General features: G+C 40.4%; 1 protein-coding gene across 10 annotated transcripts in view; it reads left to right on the top strand.

Annotated features, from left to right (window-relative positions):
- The window catches only part of phka1a (phosphorylase kinase, alpha 1a (muscle)), a 50,501-nt gene extending 30,244 nt beyond the window's left edge, over nt 1-20,257 (top strand). The window contains exons 25-33 of one of the 10 annotated variants that reach the window (XM_017440245.3): nt 10,034-10,135; nt 13,348-13,463; nt 13,680-13,718; nt 15,267-15,296; nt 15,964-16,008; nt 16,690-16,851; nt 16,957-17,010; nt 19,414-19,614; nt 19,707-20,257. In XM_017440245.3, coding sequence (XP_017295734.1) covers nt 10,034-10,135; nt 13,348-13,463; nt 13,680-13,718; nt 15,267-15,296; nt 15,964-16,008; nt 16,690-16,851; nt 16,957-17,010; nt 19,414-19,614; nt 19,707-19,880 — 923 coding nt within the window. In that variant the 3' untranslated portion in view covers nt 19,881-20,257. Of the gene's footprint in view, nt 1-10,033; nt 10,136-13,347; nt 13,464-13,679; nt 13,719-15,266; nt 15,297-15,963; nt 16,009-16,689; nt 16,852-16,956; nt 17,011-19,413; nt 19,615-19,706 lie in introns of those variants that run through there. The other 9 variants (XM_017440246.3, XR_003038426.2, XR_005233391.1 and 6 more) reach the window with 9 other exon arrangements.
- Nucleotides 20,258-20,491: the final 234 nt, after the last annotated feature.

Below are 20,491 nucleotides of genomic sequence, written 5' to 3'. Positions count from 1 at the left end.
GTTTACAAAAATGGACATCAGTTCCAGACAGTGGATGCCCTTCATGAAGCCATCTTCAACACTTGGAGCAACGTTCCCACTAGCCTCCTGGAAACACTGGCATCAAGCATGCCTAAACGATTGTTTGAAGTCATCAACAAGAATGGTGGAGCTGCTCATTACTGAGTCCTTTTTTTTGACACTTTGATTTCTGTTTCTGGGTTTTTAGAGCTATGGTCTTAAACTTTTGGTCAGCTGAAAAAATCATGTTTGAGTGTAAATGCAGTTTTCAATTAATTCCCCGCTCAAAAGTTTTTGTCTCTTACGCTGATTTCTTCTTTTAACATTGTGAAGCTCTACTTAGAACCTTCTTAAGATCCAATAGTGCAAAATGCAAATTCTTGCAATTGTTTGACTGGTCTTAAGATTTTGATCAGGAGTGTATTAAAAAACCTTAAGTGTTTTCGGCTTTTTCTGTGACCACTGTGATTCGTGATGTCCACAGAGCCGTTAAGGCTTACGAGCATTCTTCCCAAAAGGTTAAAAACATGGATTGATTTGGATAAAAAAAACTCCTTACTGTGGTGGAGGGGTTTGAGTGTCCCAATGATTCTAGGAGCTATGCTGTCAGGGGCTTCATGCTCCTAGTAGGGTCACCCAAGGCAGACAGGTCCTAGGTGAGGGGGCCAGACAAAGTGCAGCCCAAAGATCCCTTATGATGAGTAAGATTATTGGACACAGTGTTCCCTCGCCCGGACGCAGGTCACCGGGGCCCCACTCTGGAGCCAGGCCTGGAGGTGGGGCACGTTGGTGAGCGCCTTGTGGTCAGGCTTTCGCCCATGGAGCCCGGCCTGGCACAGCCTGAAGAGGGTGACATGGGTCCCCCTTCCCATGGGCTCACTACCTATAGGAGGGGCCAAAGGGGTCGGGTGCAATGTTAATGTTGGATGGGTAGTGGCTAGAGGTAGGGACCTTGGTGGTCTGATCCTCGGCTACAGAAGCTGGCTCTTTGGATGTGGAATGTCACTGGTGGGGAAGGAGCCCGAGCTGGTGTGTGAGGTTGAGAGATTCCAGCTAGAATTAGTCGGGCTCACATCAACGCACAACTCTGGCTGGAACCAGTCTCCTTGAGAGGAGTTGGACACTCTTTCACTCTGGAGTTGTCCCTGGTGAGAGGCGCCGAGCAGGAGTGGGCAGACTTGTTGCCCCACATCTTGGTGCCTGTACGTTGGGGTTTACCCCGGTGAACGAAAGGTTAGCCTCCCTCTGCCTACATGTGGGGGGACGGGTCCTTACTGTTGTTTGCGCTTATGCGCCGAACAGCAGTTCGGATTACCCAACCTTTTTGGAGTCCTTGAGGGGTTACTGGAGAGTGCCCCTTCTGGGGACTCCCTTGTTCTGCTGGGGGACTTCAACGCTCACATGGGCAATGACAGTGAGACCTGGAGGGGTGTGGTTAGGAGGAACGACCCCCCTAATCTGAACCCGAGCAGTGTTCTGTTGCTGGACTTCTGTGCTCATCATGGATTGTCCATAACGAACACCATGTTCAAACACAAGGGTGTCCATATATGCTCTTGGCACCAGGACACCCTAGGTCACAGTTCAATGATCGACTTTGTTGTTGTTTCATCTGATCTGCGGCCGCATGTTTTGGACAATCTGGTGAAGAGAGGGGCCGAGCTGTCAACTGACCACTACCTTGTGGTGAGTTGGCTCCAATGGTGGGGGAGGATGCCGGTCAGACCTGGCAGGCCCAAACATATTGTGAGGGTCTATTGGGAATGTCTGTCAGAGTCTCCTGTTAGGCGGCGGTTTAACTCCCACATCCCGGAGAACTTCAAACATGTTCCGGTAGAGGTGGGGGGCATTGAGTCAAAGTGGGTCATGTTCCGTGCCTCCATTGTTAAGGCAGCTTATCAGAGCTGTAGCCACAAGGTAGTTGGTGCCTGTTGCGGGTTGCAAACCTCAAACCTGCTAGTAGACACTGGTGGTGAGGGATGCTGTCAGGCTGAAGAAGGAGTCCTATCAGGCCTTTTTGGCCTGTGGGACTCCAGAAGCAACTGACAGGTACTGGCAGTCCAAGCAGCATGCGGCTCGGGTGGTCGCTGAGGCAAAAACACAAGCATGGGAGGAGTTCGGAGAGGCCACGGAGAAAGACTTATACATGGCTTCGAGGCAATTCTGGTCCACCATGCAGCATATCAGGAAGGGAAAATGGGCACCAGGTGGAAGTTTTTAGGGGCATCTCCAATACATTGTTAATTGGCACCGCCCGCGTAGTGTTCCCGATGCCCCTGCAACATCCTCAGGTGGGAGCAGAGGTACACCGTGTGTACATGTGTACCCCTTGTGACGCGCCAAATTTTCAAATCCACTAGATGGCGACGTGTGCATGTATGATGAATTTTTGGATATTTTGAGCTTTTTCTGGAGGTCGGCCATTATGGGGGAGGTCCACGAAGTGGTAGCAAAGGGGAACAACGTGAACTATGATGGGTGTACCCTGACCCCAGGACCCCAATGCTACAGATTAACCCCGGCCCCTAGGGGTACCCCTTATATGACCCCCCCTCCGGGCTCTATAGCGACACCAAATAAATGGTACTACACCATTTCTGGCTCAATGTTGGAATTTTGGATCCCGGTTCGGTGGAGGTGTGTTTCAGGTCCCGGGACACTTGTTTTTCGTGTTTTTGAAGGCCTCCCAGGTTCGGATTTGGACGAAACTCACACAGGGGCTTCTCCCAGATGCCCCCGACCTAATGCCGTTAGCGGCTAATGGTTAGCATGTTTCTGCCATTCGGGGCCCAAAAGTTGCATGGACTCCCCGCAGCGCTCGTTCTTCTCATTCCAACAACCCCAAAAACATATCCCTAGTCCCAACTTTGGCCCAAACCTTGTCCTTTCCGGGGATGCCAAGAATCACCTGGTAGTCCACATCGAGACGATCGGAACGAGCACTCAAGTGTCTCTGTATCCCACTCAGAAGTCCCTAAAAAAAAACCTAAATTGAAGGTGTGATTGGCACCAGGTGGAAGCAGAGGGGCACGGGCCATACATTTTACTATAAAGCCTATTCAAATGTATGGCTCTCACATGTTGTCCCTACTTTCCCTTATCAGGGGCACCAGGCGGAAGCCAAGGGGCACGGGCCATACATTTTGAACCCCAATGCCTAATGTATGGCTTGTGCCCCTCTGCTTCCACTTGGTGCTCCTATATTCCCTTTTGGAGGCACCCAGTGGAGGCAAAGGCCCCTGCCCCACAAAGCCCCCAGAAGCCTGAAAGCTCCTTGAAGCATGGAAGCCAAGCCCCAGGAGGCCCCTTGAAGCCCCAAAGACCCTTGAAGCCTTGCCCCTGGAAGCCCAGAGAGGTGCCCCCAGAGGAGGCAGAGGCCCCTACCCCACAAAGCCCCCTAAGCCTGGAAGTCCCTTGAAGCCGTGCTCCATGGAGCCCCTTAAAGCCTTGAAGCCCTGAAGCCATGCCCCAGGGAGCCCAGAGAGGTGCTCCAGTGGAAGCAGAGGGGCACGGGCAACATTTTACTAGTGACATACATTTCAATAGGCCAGTTCCAGCTGTCGGTTTAGGTTCATACTGGTATGCTTGTATATTTATTACTCCCACAAAGTCTTCCAGCATTTCGTTGTATTAGAAATAAACAATGGGACAGTAACCATGTTCTTGGTTCTTCAGCCATGTGTTGGAGCTGGCTAGGGCACAGCGCATGTCATGAACCCAGGACAGCAACTCCACCCCCCAAATCACCCCAGTTCGTCATTTTTTTGACTAAATTGCTAAAAACAAGTTATTTGAGTTTAAGGTCAGAGAAATGGATCCCTATAATGTTTTGTAGATGTTTTTATCTAACTCTCATTCATGCAATGTCAATAGTTTGAGATTTGATTTTACTTCAGAATCACTGTATTGCCATTGCCAGTAAACAAGTTAGCAGGCTAGAAAGTTGTTTCAGTGTAATGATGCAAAAAACAAATACAAATGAATAAGTAAACAATGAAACAAGAAATTAATTAAAGTGTACATGAGCATAATAGCAGGTGGATGAAGTGGCTGTGTCGTGCTAGAGTCATTTATCTGTTGTTCAGCGAGGGAAAGAAGCTGTTCATGTGGCGGGAAGTTCTGGTCTGGATGGAATGTAATCTTTTGCCTGAGTGGAGAAGACTAAACAGGCTGTGTCTAGGGTGAGAGGGGTCAGCTGCAATTGGACCTGCACGACCTAGAGTCCTGGAGGAGTACAGGTCTTCTACGGGTCGGAGGTTGCAGCCGATCACCCTCTTAGCAGAGCGCATAATGTGTTGTAATCTGTGTTTGTCCCTGCTCGTGGCCCCAGTGTACCACACAGTGATGGAGGTGGTGAGGATGGATTCAATGACAGCTGTGTAAAACTTTACCATCAGCTCAATTGGCATTTTGAGTTTCCCCAGCTGCCGTAAGAACATCCTGTGCTGTGCTTTCTTGTTGATGGAACTGATGGTTGGCTCCGACTTGAGCTCCTGGGTGATGGTAATACCTAGGAAGCGGAAGGAGTCGATGGTAAGGTCCTTGATAACGAGAGGGCTTGGTGGGTCTATGGTTTTCCTAATGTCCACAATTAACTCCACCGTCTTCTGGGTGTTGAGCTCCAGGTTATTTGAGCTGCACCAGGACACCAGCTGATCCACCTCCGTCCTGTAAGCAGACTCATCCCCGTCTGAGATCAGACCGATGAAGGTGGTTTTGTATGCAAACTTGATCAGTTTTACAAACTGATGGCTTTAGGGGCAGCAGTTGGTGTTGATGAAAACGCTTACCCCTCTGCCTTTACTCTTCCCGGACCGCTCTGAGTCGGGGTCCACTCGAAATAGCTGAAATCCGTCCAGGTGTAGCGCAGTCTGGTATCTGGCCACAGAGCCAAGTCTCCGTGAAGCATAGCACACATGAGGATGAGAAGTCCCTGCTCCTAGTCATCAGCGGTGCCAGTTCATCCATTTTGTTGCAGAGTGATGAAACGTTGGACAGAAAGATCCCTGGAAGAGGCGTGCGTGAACTCCTTCTGCGAAGACGCACATGAGCCCCCGATCTTTTACCTCTCTTGCATCGTCGCACTCTCTTCGTGATGCCAAAAAGATCAGTGATAGGACCGTAGAGATAGAAAATCTGATGTTTAGGAGCTCTTCATGAGAGCATGCTGAGACAGTATTTACACATAGAAACAAACAACACATAAACCACTTCTCCTTTAAGGTGATAAGTTTTTTTTTAAAGATGATCAGTATGCACAACTCAAACTTAAAATCATCAGCTGGGTACACTATTCTTCTTCTTTTTCTTTCAGCTGTTCCCTTTTCCCATCCCTTCCCTTTTCAGGGATCCCCACAGCGAGTCATCCTCCTCATTTAACTGTCTTCTGTGTCCTCTGTCTTTACTCCACCTGCCATCATGTCCTCTCTAACAACATCCATGCATCTCCTCTGTCTTTTTCCTGGCAGCTGCCTCTCTAACATCCTTCGACCAATATACCCACTGTCCCTCTGCACATGTCCAAACCATCTCAGTCTGGCCTCTCTAACTTTATCTCCCAGTCGTTCAACCTGTGCGGTACCTCTGATGACCTCATTCCTAATCCTATCCATCCTTGTCACTCCCAAGGAGAACCTCGACATCTTCAGCTCTGCCACTTTCAGTTCTGTCTCCTGTCTTTTTGTCAGTGACACTGTCTCCAAACCACACAACATAGCTGGTCTCACCACTGTCTTGGAAACCTTTCCTTTGACCTTTGCTGCCATCCTTTAGTCACAAATCACTCCTGAAACTTTTCTCCATCCACTTCATCCTGCCTGGACTCTCTTCTTCACCTCTTTACCACACTCCCTGTTTTCCTGGATAGTCAACCCTAAGTACTTGAAGTCTTGCACCTTTGTGACCTCTGCTCCTTGTAGCCTCACTGTTCCACCTGCCTCCCTCTCATTCACACACACGTACTCTGTCTTGCTGTGGCAAACTTTCATCCCTCATCTTTCAAGTACATACCTCCATCTCTCCAAGTTCTCTTCCATGTGTTCCCTGTTCTCACCACAGATGACAGTGTCATCTGCAAACATCATAGTCAAATTCAAGTTTGTTTTTATATCACATTTCATTGCAGTTCAAAGTGATTTACATCATAAAAACACAAAAATAAAGTCATAAAAACAACATACAGTCACCAATTGAGAAGCCAGTAGCAATCATTACATTTTGTCAAGTGTCATCATCAAAATCATCAATCCACATCAAATATGTTGGTCAGTGTTCCATTTATTATGTTTCAAAAGCAGCTTGAAACAGGTGGGTTTTTAGCCTTGATTTAAAGGAACAGTGTTTCAGCAGTTTTGCAGTTTTCTGGAAGTTTATTCCAGATTTGTGATCCATAGAAGCTGAAAGCTGCTTCTCCATGTTTGGTTCTGGTTCTTAACATCTCCGTAACTTCTGATTTCTTCATACAATACCATAGTTCCTCCCTTGGCACCCCTTTGTATGCTTTCTCTAAATCCACAAAGACACAATGAAGTTTTTTCTGACCCTCTCTGTACTTCTCCATCAACATCCTCAGAGCAATGATGGCATCTGTGGTGCTCTTTCTTGGCATAAAACCATCCTGCTGCTTACAAATAGTCACCTCTTGTCTAAGTCTAGCTTCAACAGCTCTCTCCCAGATGTTTGTGTGGCTAATCAATTTAATTTCCTTGTAGTTGCTACAACTCTGTACATCACCCTTGTTCTTAAATATGGATACCAACACACTTCTCCTTCATTCCTCAGACATTTTCTCACTCCTAAAAATGCCATTGAATAATCAAGCCTAAAATCTCACTGCCATCGCTCCCAGACATTTCCATACCTCCACTGTTATGCTTTTTGAACTTCATCCTCACTAATCTTTTCCACTTCCTGGTCCACAGTTTCTTTGATCTCTACTCTTCTTATCCCTTTCATCCTTTTCATTCATTTTCCTCAAAGCACTTCCTCCATCTTCCAATCACTTTCTTTTCGCTTGTTAGAACATTACCATTTCTATCTTTAACAAGCCTAACCTGCTGCACGTCCTTTCCAGACTTATCCCTCTGCGTTGCCAACCAATACAAGTCCTTCTCTCTCTTCTTAGTGTCCAGCCTCTTGTACAACTCATCACATGCTTTCAGTTTTGCCTTTGCTACCTCCGTTTTTGCCCTATGTTGCATCTCCTTATATTCCTGTCCACTTTAGTCCTCTCTAGTGTTAATTTCATTAACGAAAACTAAACAAAAATATTTTCGTCAATGCACATTTTTCACTGGACGAAAACTAGACTAGACGAGACTAAAACCCCCATTAATAAGCAATAACTGGGACTAAATCAGTATGCGTTTTCATAGACTAATAAAGACAAGACGAAAATGTAGTTCACTAAATAAAGACTGGGCTAAAATCTATGGACATTTTAGTTCACGAACAAAGACGAGATGAAAATTATATTATTATATGATATGATTTTGTCAAATCCTCTCTCCTCCGCCTCCTCCTCCTCCTCCTCGGCTCTTCCGCCACTCACACACAATGACACACCCCCTTTCAAACCTGCCACGGGCACAGAGTGCACAAACACGTGGGACAGACAGGAGGGGAGTCATGGCGAAAGGTTAAAAGTAAAACATTAATGGCCATGCTTTGCACGGGGCCTGGGAGAAAGAGAAGAAGTGATATATGGACACATTTTCGCTACATTGAAGTGGAGAAAAAAACCTTATGCTTGATTTTAGTTGAAGGGAAGGAATGTGGCCACAAGGTAGCTGGAAAAAAACACAACAAACCTGAAGAGACACGTCGCAGACATGGTAGTAAGTAAAATAAAGTTTGGTGGTGGTTGTTTATAACGTAACATTAAACCAATGGCTTTAATGCTCCAACAATAACGTTAAACCGACGGCAAACTAATGCTGGCTAACTTACTAGCTTCGTAGCATGTAGCGATAGTAGCCACTTGTTGATATAACAGTGTGTGAAGTTGAATTTATGCTAACTTAGGTACGTTATACTGGTCGGGCAACTATGTTTTCAGTTGGATTGCAAGTGTAATTAAAGCAGACAGAAGTATGAGCTAATCTAGGAGCTGCAAGTGAACTATAGTTAAACACCTGGGCAGCTACACATGGATGCAAACTAAAAACTAAAACGTACTAAAACAAATCATCTAGATAAAATAAAGTAAAATAATACGCCACACTTAATTCAAAACAACTTTAACCTACATTTTCATACATGAAATAACCTAAATGTGGTATAAAAGTAAAGTAAGTAAAATTGTCTGTGTTTTGAATGTACGGGGTCGCCAGAGTTTTGTGATATCAAAATGGGGTTCCAAGCTAAAAAAGGGTGGGAACCACTGCTCTAGGAGTTTGCATCCCAATGTATTTATTTAGTAACATAAAATGCTGTTCTGTTTGTCTTCAGGTTACCATCACAATGACATTTGATTTGAATTCGCATCAATATTAATATAAAGAAATGCATGCAAACATAAAAATGCCTGGAATTATTTCTGCATAAAATAGAATAGTTGTGTTTGTAGTAAGAGTTTGAAATGGATTGGTAAATGTAGATTTTACAGATACTCAGTTTTTGTTAAGTAAAAAAAAAAAAACTAAAAAAAATAGGCCTATATGCTTTACTTATACACTTGGATTTCCTGTTATCCTGTGCATCTATCCTGACATTGTTGAAAATGTTATGAAATATTATTGTTGAATGTAATGTTATGTTATTGAAAATGTTATGTGAAATAATTTTAGATCAGATGGAAATGTTCAATATTATCTGCTGACAAAAAAAGTAAAAGGTGATTGTCCTGACTAAAACTAGACTAAAATGTTGACAGTTTTTGTTGACTAAAACTAGACAAATAAAATTGTTTTCTTGGACTAAAATAAAGACTAAAATGCTCAATTTATAGTCGACTAAAACTTGACTAACAAGCGCAATTGAAACTGGAGTAAAACTGAGACTAAATTTAAAAATGGCTGATAAAATTAACACTAGTCCTCTCCCTGTCGCTCCCTGAGAATATTCTCTATCACTTCATTGAAATCCTTCCAGAATTTCTCTTTCTCTACTACATCACATCCAACCTTTGGAGCACAACCACTGACAACATTCAACATCAAACCTTCTACTTATACTTTCTGACACTCTTTTCACCTCAATTACATTCTTTGGTAACTCCTCATTCAGAACCACCCCTAGTCCATTTCTCTTCCTATCCACATCTTAGTAAAACAGCTTAAAACCTCCCCCAATGCTATGAGCCTTGCTGCCCTTCCACTTCATCTCTTGCACACATAATGCATCTACCTTCCTCCTCTGCATCATGTCAGCCAGCTCTCTACCTTTGCCTGTCATTATCCCTACATTTAGAGTTGCTCCCCTCAGTCCTACACTCTTGACTTTCCTCTTCTCTCTCTGTCTCCTGGAACATCTCCCTCCTCATGATCTTTGACTAACAGTAGCACAATTTCCGCCGGCATTTTCAATTTTCAACAGCACCGGTGGCGGTTGTTGTTAACCTGGGCCTTGACTGATCCAGTATGGTGTCACTCACTGGGTGAACAGTCTGTGCTGCTTGTCCAACCCTGGATTCAAAAGAAGTACAGAATTTCATCTAAACTGTGGAACAGTTGACTAGATGTTTAGCCTTGCAGAGTTGCTGAGGGGCTCATGAGAATTTGATTATTCAGTCTACATGGGTTTTGTGGATCTGGAGAAGTTTTTAATGGCCATCCAGTTCTTATAAACAGCAAAAAACAGCTGTGGCCACATTCTTGGCACAAAGGTCAAGCTTGTTTCCATAGCGGGTCAGACTCCACCAGGGTTGCCCCATGTCTCAAGTCCTGGTTGAGGTGTTTATATACAGGTGCAACTGTGACCAGGAAGGTATCGGTAACAGTATAGCTGAACTTGTACTAAGTACCCACAAATAAAAGATTTTTTTCATTATGTCTTTTGTTTTTGATCAGGTATCATACTTGTTGTGTTTTTACAGGAGAGGAGGCTACAGAGAGTTTGATGAGTCTCAGCCCATCTGAACTGAAGAATCTGCTCCACCACATTCTGAGTGGGAAGGAGTTTGGAGTGCAGCGCAGCGGTAAGTCCTCATTCTCATAAAACAAGTTAGATTGTTTTTAGTGGGTTGTGGGCCTTTCAGGCTAGGAAAACATTTAACTGAACGTTTTATAAAAGTTTAAAAGAAGCTAAACTTTTTTTTGTTGTTGTTGTTAAAGTTGTTTAAAAGTTTAACAAACATGTTTCTACTTTCCCCCTTATATTCTACATAACCAGTAAGGGTGGACTTAGTTTGTCCACACACAGCTTTTGTGTTTAGGTGTCCAAGCCTTTGCAGGGTTTTTCTTTTTCTTCTGTAAATAAAGGTGATACTGCAGCTCAAACTGCAAGGAGTTATGAAATTATATTTACATGGTGATAACTAGAGATTACATATGCGTGTCACAAAATTGATCAGATATGTCCATCTATAGGGGGCGCTATCATTGTTTTTTTTGTTTTTTTGCATTTTGTCCTTTAACTTGTAAACCATAAGTCGCACAATTTAATGCCTTTATATGTACTCTGCACTGTACTGAATCAGATGGTATAGGAAAAACACATTTCTGCCTAAAACGGTTTTATTTACTACATTATGAAATTCGCAAAACCTATTTTTGACCTTGTCTCAGAGGTTGAAAGGTTGATCACCATGAAACTCGCCATGGTAATTGTAGATACTAGGCTGAGTAAAGGTTGTCAAAGGCAAGTAACTATTTAAAAAAATGTATAAGTTATCTCAGCGTAAAACCTCATATATACCATCTAGAGTCGTACCGTAAAAAAATGTATTCAGGAAAAGTTGCTTTGTTTTTTTATAACCAAACTATGCTTATGCAAGTTTTAGCTAGATAGCTTCATGTAAAAATGGCCATATTTTATCTATTTTAAGACATAAACATCAGCTTCATACCATGAGTCCAGTTTGTCATTCTTAGTAGGTGTCCTGAGTTTCCTAAGTGTCAACCTCTAGGAGGGCACTAACAATGTGAAGTTTATATCTCTAAAACGACCATGCCAATTTCTACTAAATTGTATACACTTTGTTAGGACCCTTAAGTTGTTCCCTCCATTACGGTAATAATGGAGGTGGGCATGGCTTGTGGATGCACTACAAAAACTTGTAAAAAAATCATACATTTGTTCTACAAAGCTAACATACTGGTGTAGATTCTTAGTCATCCAGGCCATGGTACATTCAAAAAAGGTTCAAAAAAACAACAACTGGATTTCTATTCGCTTCTCATTCGAGGAGCTTTCTCAATATTGAGAAAGCTCCTCAAAGCGAAACGTCTTCAACTACAGAATAAAAGTCTAGTTGTTTTTGTTTTTTAAACTTTTTTGAATTTACAAAGCTAACAGTCATTGAAAATGTTATCTGATTTATGCCAAACTTTGCTCAAACTTCTAAAACAAAAAAATGAAATAAAGGTTTTCATTATACTTTATGATTTGAAAGTTCTGTAAGTAGCTCAACAGTAGCAAGTTTGCACAACCTTTCAATCATTGTGAATTTTATGGATGTTATCCAACCTGTCTTATCTTTTGATTTTTGTTTGAAAAGGTTAAACTTAGGACATTTTTATTATGTTTTGTTAAACACTAATTATGATTAACATATTTTCTTTCTAGAAATTATGTTGTTATGAAAACAATTGTGCATGTGCACAACCCACAGCCAGTCTTTAGTAAAAATTTTCAAAATCTTCTGCCTGAGAGAGAATCCTGATAAACAGTTCTTTCAGAGAAGTTATTTGCTAATATGATCAATTTATGTAGGGGCGGGGTTAGAGCAGTTGTCCTCAAATGAGATAGTTGGAGGTTCAATTCCACCAGTATGCCACATGTTGAAGTGCCCCTGGGCAAGACACTAAACCCCTCATTACCCCTGATGTGTGTCACATTGATGTATGAATGTGATATAAAGCACTGATTAGATTCTATAAAAGGATTTATTCAGATAGCTTTGTAGAGATATTGTAGAGTGCTGTATGAGTGTGTGTGTGTGTATGGGTAAATGAGGGCAGATTGTGTTGCAAAGCACTTTGAGTGGCCTGGTTGGCTAGAAAAGCGCTATATAAGTACAGTCCAGTTACCATTTATATTCATGCAAGTTTTACATGATAGGAAACAAAATGGGTAAGAAAATCATATCGGCTGAAATATGACACACTTCAACAATATTTTTATTGCAAAAGTTGATAACACCTTTATGAGTAACTGTACTTACTTCTTTAAACGTCCACCTCTTGGGGGTGCTATAAATGTGAGTTTTTTTTCCAACAGTGGTGAAGTGTTTGAAAACCAAATCAAAGACACATGTTAAGGAGAACACTCTGACTTGTTTCCCTCAGTATGGCAATGACTGGCTAAAGTGGACATGGCCTATGCACAAAAAACACAATGGAATTTTAGGTAAAATAAAACAAGAATAAAAATCGGATATTTGCCCTATCCAGCTACAATTTTTAGGATGCATTCCTTAAATGACCTAAAACAATCTAGATGAGGCTTGTAACCCAATGATAACTGCTTCCAGTTCTAGTATGGCTTTGTTTTTGTTTCATAAATAATGACATGGTGATATGTTCTGTTTTTGTACACTTGAGGTTAGATTTGAATAAAATGAAAACCTGGTAAAGACTTTTTTTTCTTTCCTATCACTGTAGATGCCTCAGAGTCCAGGGATGGTAACACCGTTCCTGGACAAGTTTAACATAAAAAGGCTTCTGTTTTAGCATAGCAGTGCTTCAGTGGCATTTCCTAATGTTAGCCTGTGTTGTAGAGATTGACAAAGGAATCCCAAAGTAAACAGTTATTTTTGTAATTTTTACCTGCTATTGGTAAAAATTGTTGTTGTTGTTTGTTCTGTGTCATCTGAGGAATAAAGAATTTCTGGTGTTCAGTTTAGATTTGCACCTTTGAACTGGACACACTAAAAGTTCTCTAGATTCTATGAACCATTGTAGATGTACAACTCTAATAATGTTTTTGCCCGTGTCTTTGAGTGTGTGTGTGTGTGTGCCTTTCTCTTACCAAAATACCTCAAACTACTGGACAGATGGTAATGAATGACTGAATCAATCAGTCATTGCTATTCAGTCGTTTCTTAATTTATTCACTTGTTTCTTCATTCTCTTATTTCATTTTCTAAATTGACTTTTTACTGTTACATTTTGAAGAACAAACATTGTCACTTGTTAACTATTTGTGCCTCATTTTGATCTGTCTATGAATGGATTTCTTCCTCCACAGAGAGAGATAGGGACACAGGCGTCAGTCCTGCTATCTCCATCCATCACCTCGGCAATGCCGGCGCCACCAAGAGCGAGAGAGCCGGCATCAGCAAACTGAAGAGCGATATGAAGATGGTAGGAAATCTCCCTTACACCAACACTTTTCACACAGTTTCAACTGATCCTTTGCATTTTGAGGTTCCTTAAACACACATTTAAAACTTTTAAACCTAAATACTAAGAGGTAAGAAACAAACTCTGCAGCTGTTTGGGAAGGAAAAGCGGCAGATTAAAGCTAAACACCATTCTGTATTAAACACTGCAGTAAACTGACTGTTGTGCTTTTTACAGCTGGAACGCAGGCTGTCTTTGATGGACTCGAGTAAGGAGGTGATAATGATGATGATGATGATTATTAATATTTTAAAAGTGGGTGTTGATTAACCTGCTGTGTGCTGATGCAAAATGGAATTGTAGGAAAAAGAAGATATGATCTGCACTCAAGATGACTTGGTTTATAAAAAAAAACTAAAAATTGTTAAAAATTAAGATTTGTTTTGAATTTTTGTTTTTAATTAGTTTTGAACAGGGGAAAGTTAACTTAATTCGTTACAGCTGATTCAGTAATCGTATCCACAACTGGAATCTTTGTGTTTTAGATGGAGCACAAATTGTCTAAAACAGATTTAACAAATGCAATGATCCTATGAGCTAAAGGTGTTAGCTCATTAATATATAATTGATAGAAAGAGCTCCATGCTTGTCATAGTATTGATTATTAAACTCCAGACTGAACAAGCAAAGACTTTGGGTCTGTTGTCTCCAAAAATCAAGAAGTTTGCGCCTGTCTGGATTACTTTGTAAATTAAAAAAATTTTTTTTTTTTACTGCTTTTAATTTTTTTTTTTTTTTCTAAAGACACAAGTACATAAAATGCTGAAATAATCATGTTGCACCAGTATATAGTGATAGTGATAATGAGACAAAATATAACAGGAAATATTTGAGCGTGCCTACTAACTTTAAAAGAATTGTCATTATTTTTATATCTTTTACCAATTTATTACATCAGTTAATTCCTCCCTTATGCAGTCCAAGTGCTACAGCAACACAAAAATACAAAAGTGATTTGTTTTATTGTATTGGCGGTCATTGTTGTGGTGGTTTCTAGTGCATGTGTAATATACACAAATATAGTTGACACAAAGTGGGCTGCTATCTTATTTTTCAGAAAATGTTCAATTTTCAATTCACATTGGAAAAATTTAATGGGTCAGTGGAGCTGTTGCAACTGCTTATGGGTTACATTGTCCAAATATAAATACTTATTTTGTTTTTGTTCAGATTAATTAAAATTTTATGTTTATACATTTCTTAAATAATTCAGTGTTGCCTGAATAGAGTCATAGTTGTTAGCTTACAGACAAATAGGTCTGAAAGGTCATCAGCAAAGCAGTGAAAGACCATCTTGTGCTTTCTGAGGATGGAACGCAAGACAAGCATATATGATGAGGAAAAATTGGGACCCAAAATGGAGCCTTGAGGCACCTCACAATTAAGTGGGGACATAGTTCAAAGAATAGTTTCCTAAATGAACAGAAAATCTCCTGTCTGACAGGTACAACTGAAACTTTTTAAGGCCTGTACCTTTACCAAACAACTTTAAAATATTACAGCACGTGAAAAGTTCAACTGATCAAAAATAAAAAGCCACAGTCCCTTTGCTTTTGTGGGTTTTGAGCCCTAATAATACGGCTTTGTGGGCTATGAAAACACCAGCTGATACCAAGAGAACTAACTTCATAAGTTCATTAACCCAGACCCAGCATCTGGGACAAAACTGGGTGAGACGTTAAACGTTGTTTTTTTGTATTATTATTATTATTTTAATGTGGATGTGAAACTCATAACCCAGAGTTTGTTGTTTCTTCTTTTCAGCTTGACCAGTCTATGATGCCAACTCATAAGGTGATCATAATGACTACTGAAACCTGTTAAAGTCAACAAATGACCTTAGTGATTTGGCTGCTCTAAAACTCTAAAACACAGCACTGCAAGTTTAATTCCTGATGTTATTAAAATGTTAAGAGTTTACACAGCTGCAGCTAACCATCATCTTTTTGGATGTTTCATTAATTTTTCCTGATTAAAGAATTTAAACCAAGAAAAAAGCTAATTTGTTTTTTGACTAATCAGGTGTTTTAGTGTGCTAACATACATGAGTTATTGTCATGTTTTCCCTTGATTTATTTGAATGTGTAAAAGAATCAATGGTATGAGGATTAGTGTATTTTGTCATAAATATCGATACTGGCCTGTTTTCTCTGTAAAACAATGATTGAGTTCTGAGTCATTTTCTTTGAAAATGGGGTATACATATACATATCTATATATATATATGTTAGTTTTGCTTGTATTTTAAGGTTTTCAGGATGTTTTAATAGTTCCTGCAGGAACCTCCATCTCACTTCCATGTTAATTCCTCTCATTTCACACTACATGCATGTTGTGATTTCACATGCTTTGGGGTTTGATCAGATCCACAGTTTACTCTTTTTTTTTTCTTGTACTTGTCAGGCTTTTTCAATATGTCTGTCTTTTTTTTTCTGTCTCCATTTTGTTGTTTGCTTCTTAGGGGGTGCGAGCACAGTCACTGGATGTAGAAAGCATCGAACCTGGGGTAAAGATCTGCTATCTCTACCAGTTTTTGGCCCAGTGATAGGGCCGATTCTTTTTTCCTTTTTGCTAAAATGCGAGATGACACGAGGGAGTACACACACATCTTAAAACACAAATAAACAGCCATGATTGCTTTTCCTTTTGTTTGCATGTTTCCTTTCCCTGTTACAATTACTTAAGAGATACACCAATCAGCCATTAACTTGTACTGTAAGCAGCCTGTGGGAGCGCTGGTTCCACTCCAGCTTCACTTCTACTTCTTTTAGAGTCTTGTCAGATGTCTAGATTTTATCAATGGTCAATGTTACACCAATAGTATATTACAACCTGCTACCAACATGAGTACATTGCTTAAAACAATGAATGAGAAAGTCTTTACTTTTATGACACTTAATGACAGTTTCCTTATTAGATGCATCATGTTTTTTGTTTCTAAGCTTCCCCACAATCTTTTTTTTCTTCTTACTCCTCAAAGCACATTGAAGTGGAGGAATTAAATGATTCATGAGAGGAGAATGAGCTTTAAAGAAGTATGAGCCTCACAATGAAAAATACTCATATCTTTAATTAACAGGGCTACATTGTGCATTAAAGCAGGCACAGGGTGCAATTCCTTCAAAATAAATAAAGCTATAGTGACTTTTTCATTTCTTTTTTTCTCTTAATCATCTTCACTGTTCAGAGGTACAGACTCTCATCTGTAGAATCCATCGATTTTCCTGACAGCATTCCGGTATCTAAAGACACCAGACACGGCCAGTGGCTGCGCAGGAGACGACTGGACGGAGCACTGAACCGAGTACCAGTTGGCTTCTACCAAAAAGTGTGGAAGATCCTGCAAAAGGTCTTAGAAAGACAGTTTTCAGATTAATTTTTTTAGACAATATTCTCAAAACTCATGAAGAAAGAAAGTCTGGACTCAGTTTAATTTTCTGTAATTTTGTCGCAGTGCCATGGTTTGTCCATAGAGGGGTTTGTTCTTCCATCTTCAACCACCAGAGAGGTGAGAGATCCACTGAATACATGTTTGTCTGCACACCTCTTATGTGGGGGAAAAAAGACAAAACAAAAAGTTGACTCCTCAAAGTTTCCATTCTGGACCCGTTTATGATACTTATATCGGAGGTGAACTCATTTGGTCCAAATTCTTTATTCATCATGACTTAACAGAAGTAAATACAGATAAACTTGCTTACCAGCCAGAAATGACTACATAGAAATCTCACCAATTTAACCTTATACACATGAAAATGATTTATTGTGAAGCAGCAAAAGACTTAGGCTATGTGTAACTTAGTTTTGGAGCTCCACAGTGACACAGTTGGTAGCACTGTTGCATTGTTAGAATCCCAGTAAAGGGTNACCCATATTATTATTCATGAGTCCCAGAACCGCAATTTAGCCTGTGGTCCTGTAAAAGGATCGCATCCAACTTGTGATTCTGCTCCCGTAACTGTCTGAGTGTAGTTCGCCAAACACATCAAATGAATTCGACGATAAGTCAGGTAACTGCCTAATCCAAATAGCAGAAATCCTGTTATCAAAAATCCAAATATGTAAAGATATTCTTCCAAAGACAAAAAATTGATAGACAAACAATATTCCAGTTGAAGGCGCTGAAAAGACTGAAATCTCCGGCTGATAACAGCTGTCCTACTCTGCGCAACAATCGCGGCATCCAGAGCATTTCTTCCACTGCGCCTCTCTTGAAGGTCTCAGGAGAATCCCCATAACTTTAAAAAACAGCAACAACACAGGGCCAACGTTGTCCATAGCTCTTCCGTTGTTTCCACAAATGATCGCATACTTGCCAATATTTGGGAATGTCAATGTGGGACAACATAGCGTGAAGTGGGCACCACTGCAGTGCGTTGCCTTGAGGTTCCCCTATCTCCCGCCAGGTTGAACCACTTGATGGCATGCTTGCAGACATCCTGCTCTGTGGAAGCATGAGCAACCCGATTTTTGTCTGACAGAATCTGTAATCACAAAAGCAGATTTTCATAATGACAATGAACTTCAAATATTGACAAATGACAAATAATTTCATAATGAAAATTTGCAATGTGACAGGTACACACTGTGGTAATGCTCTCCAAAATAGACAATCTGTCTCAGTCTCATACTGCAATTGTAGAATTTCTAAATATAGATAACGTTTATCAAAATAACAAAAATAACCAGTGTATTTTGTCAACTTCAATTGTTAAAATGTAGTATTTATTTGATTTCTTGTTGTTGAGCTATCAAAAAAATAAAAATTTAGTCCAAATACATATTCTGCAAAAACTCTGAGTATTGGGACATGACAACCCTGGTGAAGAAGAGATCATGAAGACAGAGGAACAGCACATGCTAAATCATGCTAGTTAATTGTCTAAGCTTGCAATAAATTCAATTTTAGTTAAATTTATTTAGATGTAGTTTCATTCAGCATTATGTTTAAAAAGCCTGAAAAAGAACCTCGACACATGAATCTGTTACAGTCTGTTTAACTTGTTTACTATAGTGGAGCTGAATTCACATCCATTAAGCCTGCTCAATATTTCCTTTAATACTTAAAGCTACATTATTGCCTTAGATCACCTTTATGCATGCAAATCCAGTTGGATCAACCTAATTTACTGGTGTAAATTATACTGATGAGCAATGAATCCTACAAACGGTTCGTCTAATTTAAACATTTTATATGCAAATATGACAGATTCACCCAAGGCAAGTTCATTGGATTGAAGTAACTAAACAGCTTAATGTTGAACAACTTAATTAAATTGTCTGGAAATCATTTCCAATATTTTTTATGCACATTTCTCTTATGTTGAGGACTACATCAGAATATATATATATATATATATATATATATATATACACACTCCTGATCAAAATCTTAAGACCAGTCAAAAAATTGCAAGAATTTGTCTTTTGCACTATTGGATCTTAAGAAGGTTTTAAGTAGAGCTTCACAATGTTAAAGGAAGAAATCAGCGTAAGAGACAAAAACTTTTGAGCGGGGAATTAATTGAAAACTGCATTTATACTCAAACATGATTTTTTCAGCTGATCAAAAGTTACGGGGGACTTACGGGGGAATCGCACTCCTCAGCCTACCTGGTAACATCTATTCAGGGGAGCTAGAATAAAGAATTTGGTTTCATTTGCAGTATTTTAGTTTCACTGAAAAACTGTAGAAGAAAATCTCTGTCAATGTTTTTATCCAAAATCTTACCACATATGTGTTTACCACTGAACGTTCATTAAATCTTTTTTTAGTGTAGTTTGAGATTATTTACCTTTACCATAGGTACCTTTTCTGCATTTATTGCACAAATCATGACATATGCATTTAAGAAAATGACTTCCTTTAGTCTGTTATCCTGCTTCATCTTTCTTTTCCTTCCAACTTCAGATGACCCCTGGGGAGATAAAGTTCTCCGTCCATGTGGAGACCGTTTTGAACAGAGTCCCTCAGCCTGAGTACCGACAGCTGCTAGTGGAGGCCATCCTGGTCCTCACCATGCTGGCTGATGTGGACATCCCCAGCATTGGCTCCATCATTCATGTGGAGAAGATTGTCCATCAGGCCAACGACTTGTTCTACATGGATCAGGTCAGCATCTGCACCTACAAACACCAGCATCAGTGTTGTTTTTTTATCATGAACTCAAACCGGTTAGTTCTCTTTTTCTTCTGCTTCTGCAGAGGGACCTGGGAGCAGAAGAGCACATCCTGGAGAAGGACCCATCTACAGGAGTGTGCAGGCTGCTGTACGACAGCGCCCCCAGTGGTCGCTTTGGGAGCATGACCTACCTCACCAAGGCTGTGGCAGTGTATGTGCAGGACTTCCTGCCTAGCGGGTCATGCGCTGTGCAGTGAGAACCCACAAGTGGAGAATATACTGCAATGCAATGTGTTTTATGAAGTAAAACTAAATTAACAGAACAAAAAGTAGAAGTGTCTTCACATGGTCACTGTGTGTTTGTGCAGAGAGTTGGGTTGTTGCCCCTTTAGACTGTGAAAGAATAGTTATTTACAAGATTTAACAACACACTGACATGTTACCTTCTTTTGTGTGTGTGTGTTTTGTGTGTAAATTTTCATTTTAACAGAGCATTTAGGAGTTTGGCTGTGCACAGTTCTCTGGGACCTCATCTTTAACTCCCCCTCCTCTGCACTGCTGTCGTATTGTATCATACAAACTGTAGCTGCGTTTCTCTCTCTAAAGCTGCTGATATCCTGTAGCTTTTTCTCAGTGCCAGAAACAAAAAAAGGGTTTGCTCAAACTGCTGAGCTCTGCAATTGTTTTTCTCTATAATAGATTAATGTAAGATTAAAGCTTAAGGTTCGGATCTGGAGTTCAGAAGAAAGGGTGTGAGCAATTAATATCAAGTGTACTGTCCAACCACTGTTAGCAAATGTTTTGCTACAGTGTTTGAATACTTAAAAATGCAGAAAAATTTATTATTACAGTAAAAGTAAGTAAAAAT

The sequence above is a fragment of the Kryptolebias marmoratus genome, linkage group LG7 (assembly GCF_001649575.2).
Source record: "Kryptolebias marmoratus isolate JLee-2015 linkage group LG7, ASM164957v2, whole genome shotgun sequence".
NCBI lineage: Eukaryota > Metazoa > Chordata > Actinopteri > Cyprinodontiformes > Rivulidae > Kryptolebias > Kryptolebias marmoratus.
The sequence above is the reverse complement of the archived record's forward strand: the minus strand, read 5'-3'. Positions and strand labels throughout refer to the sequence as shown.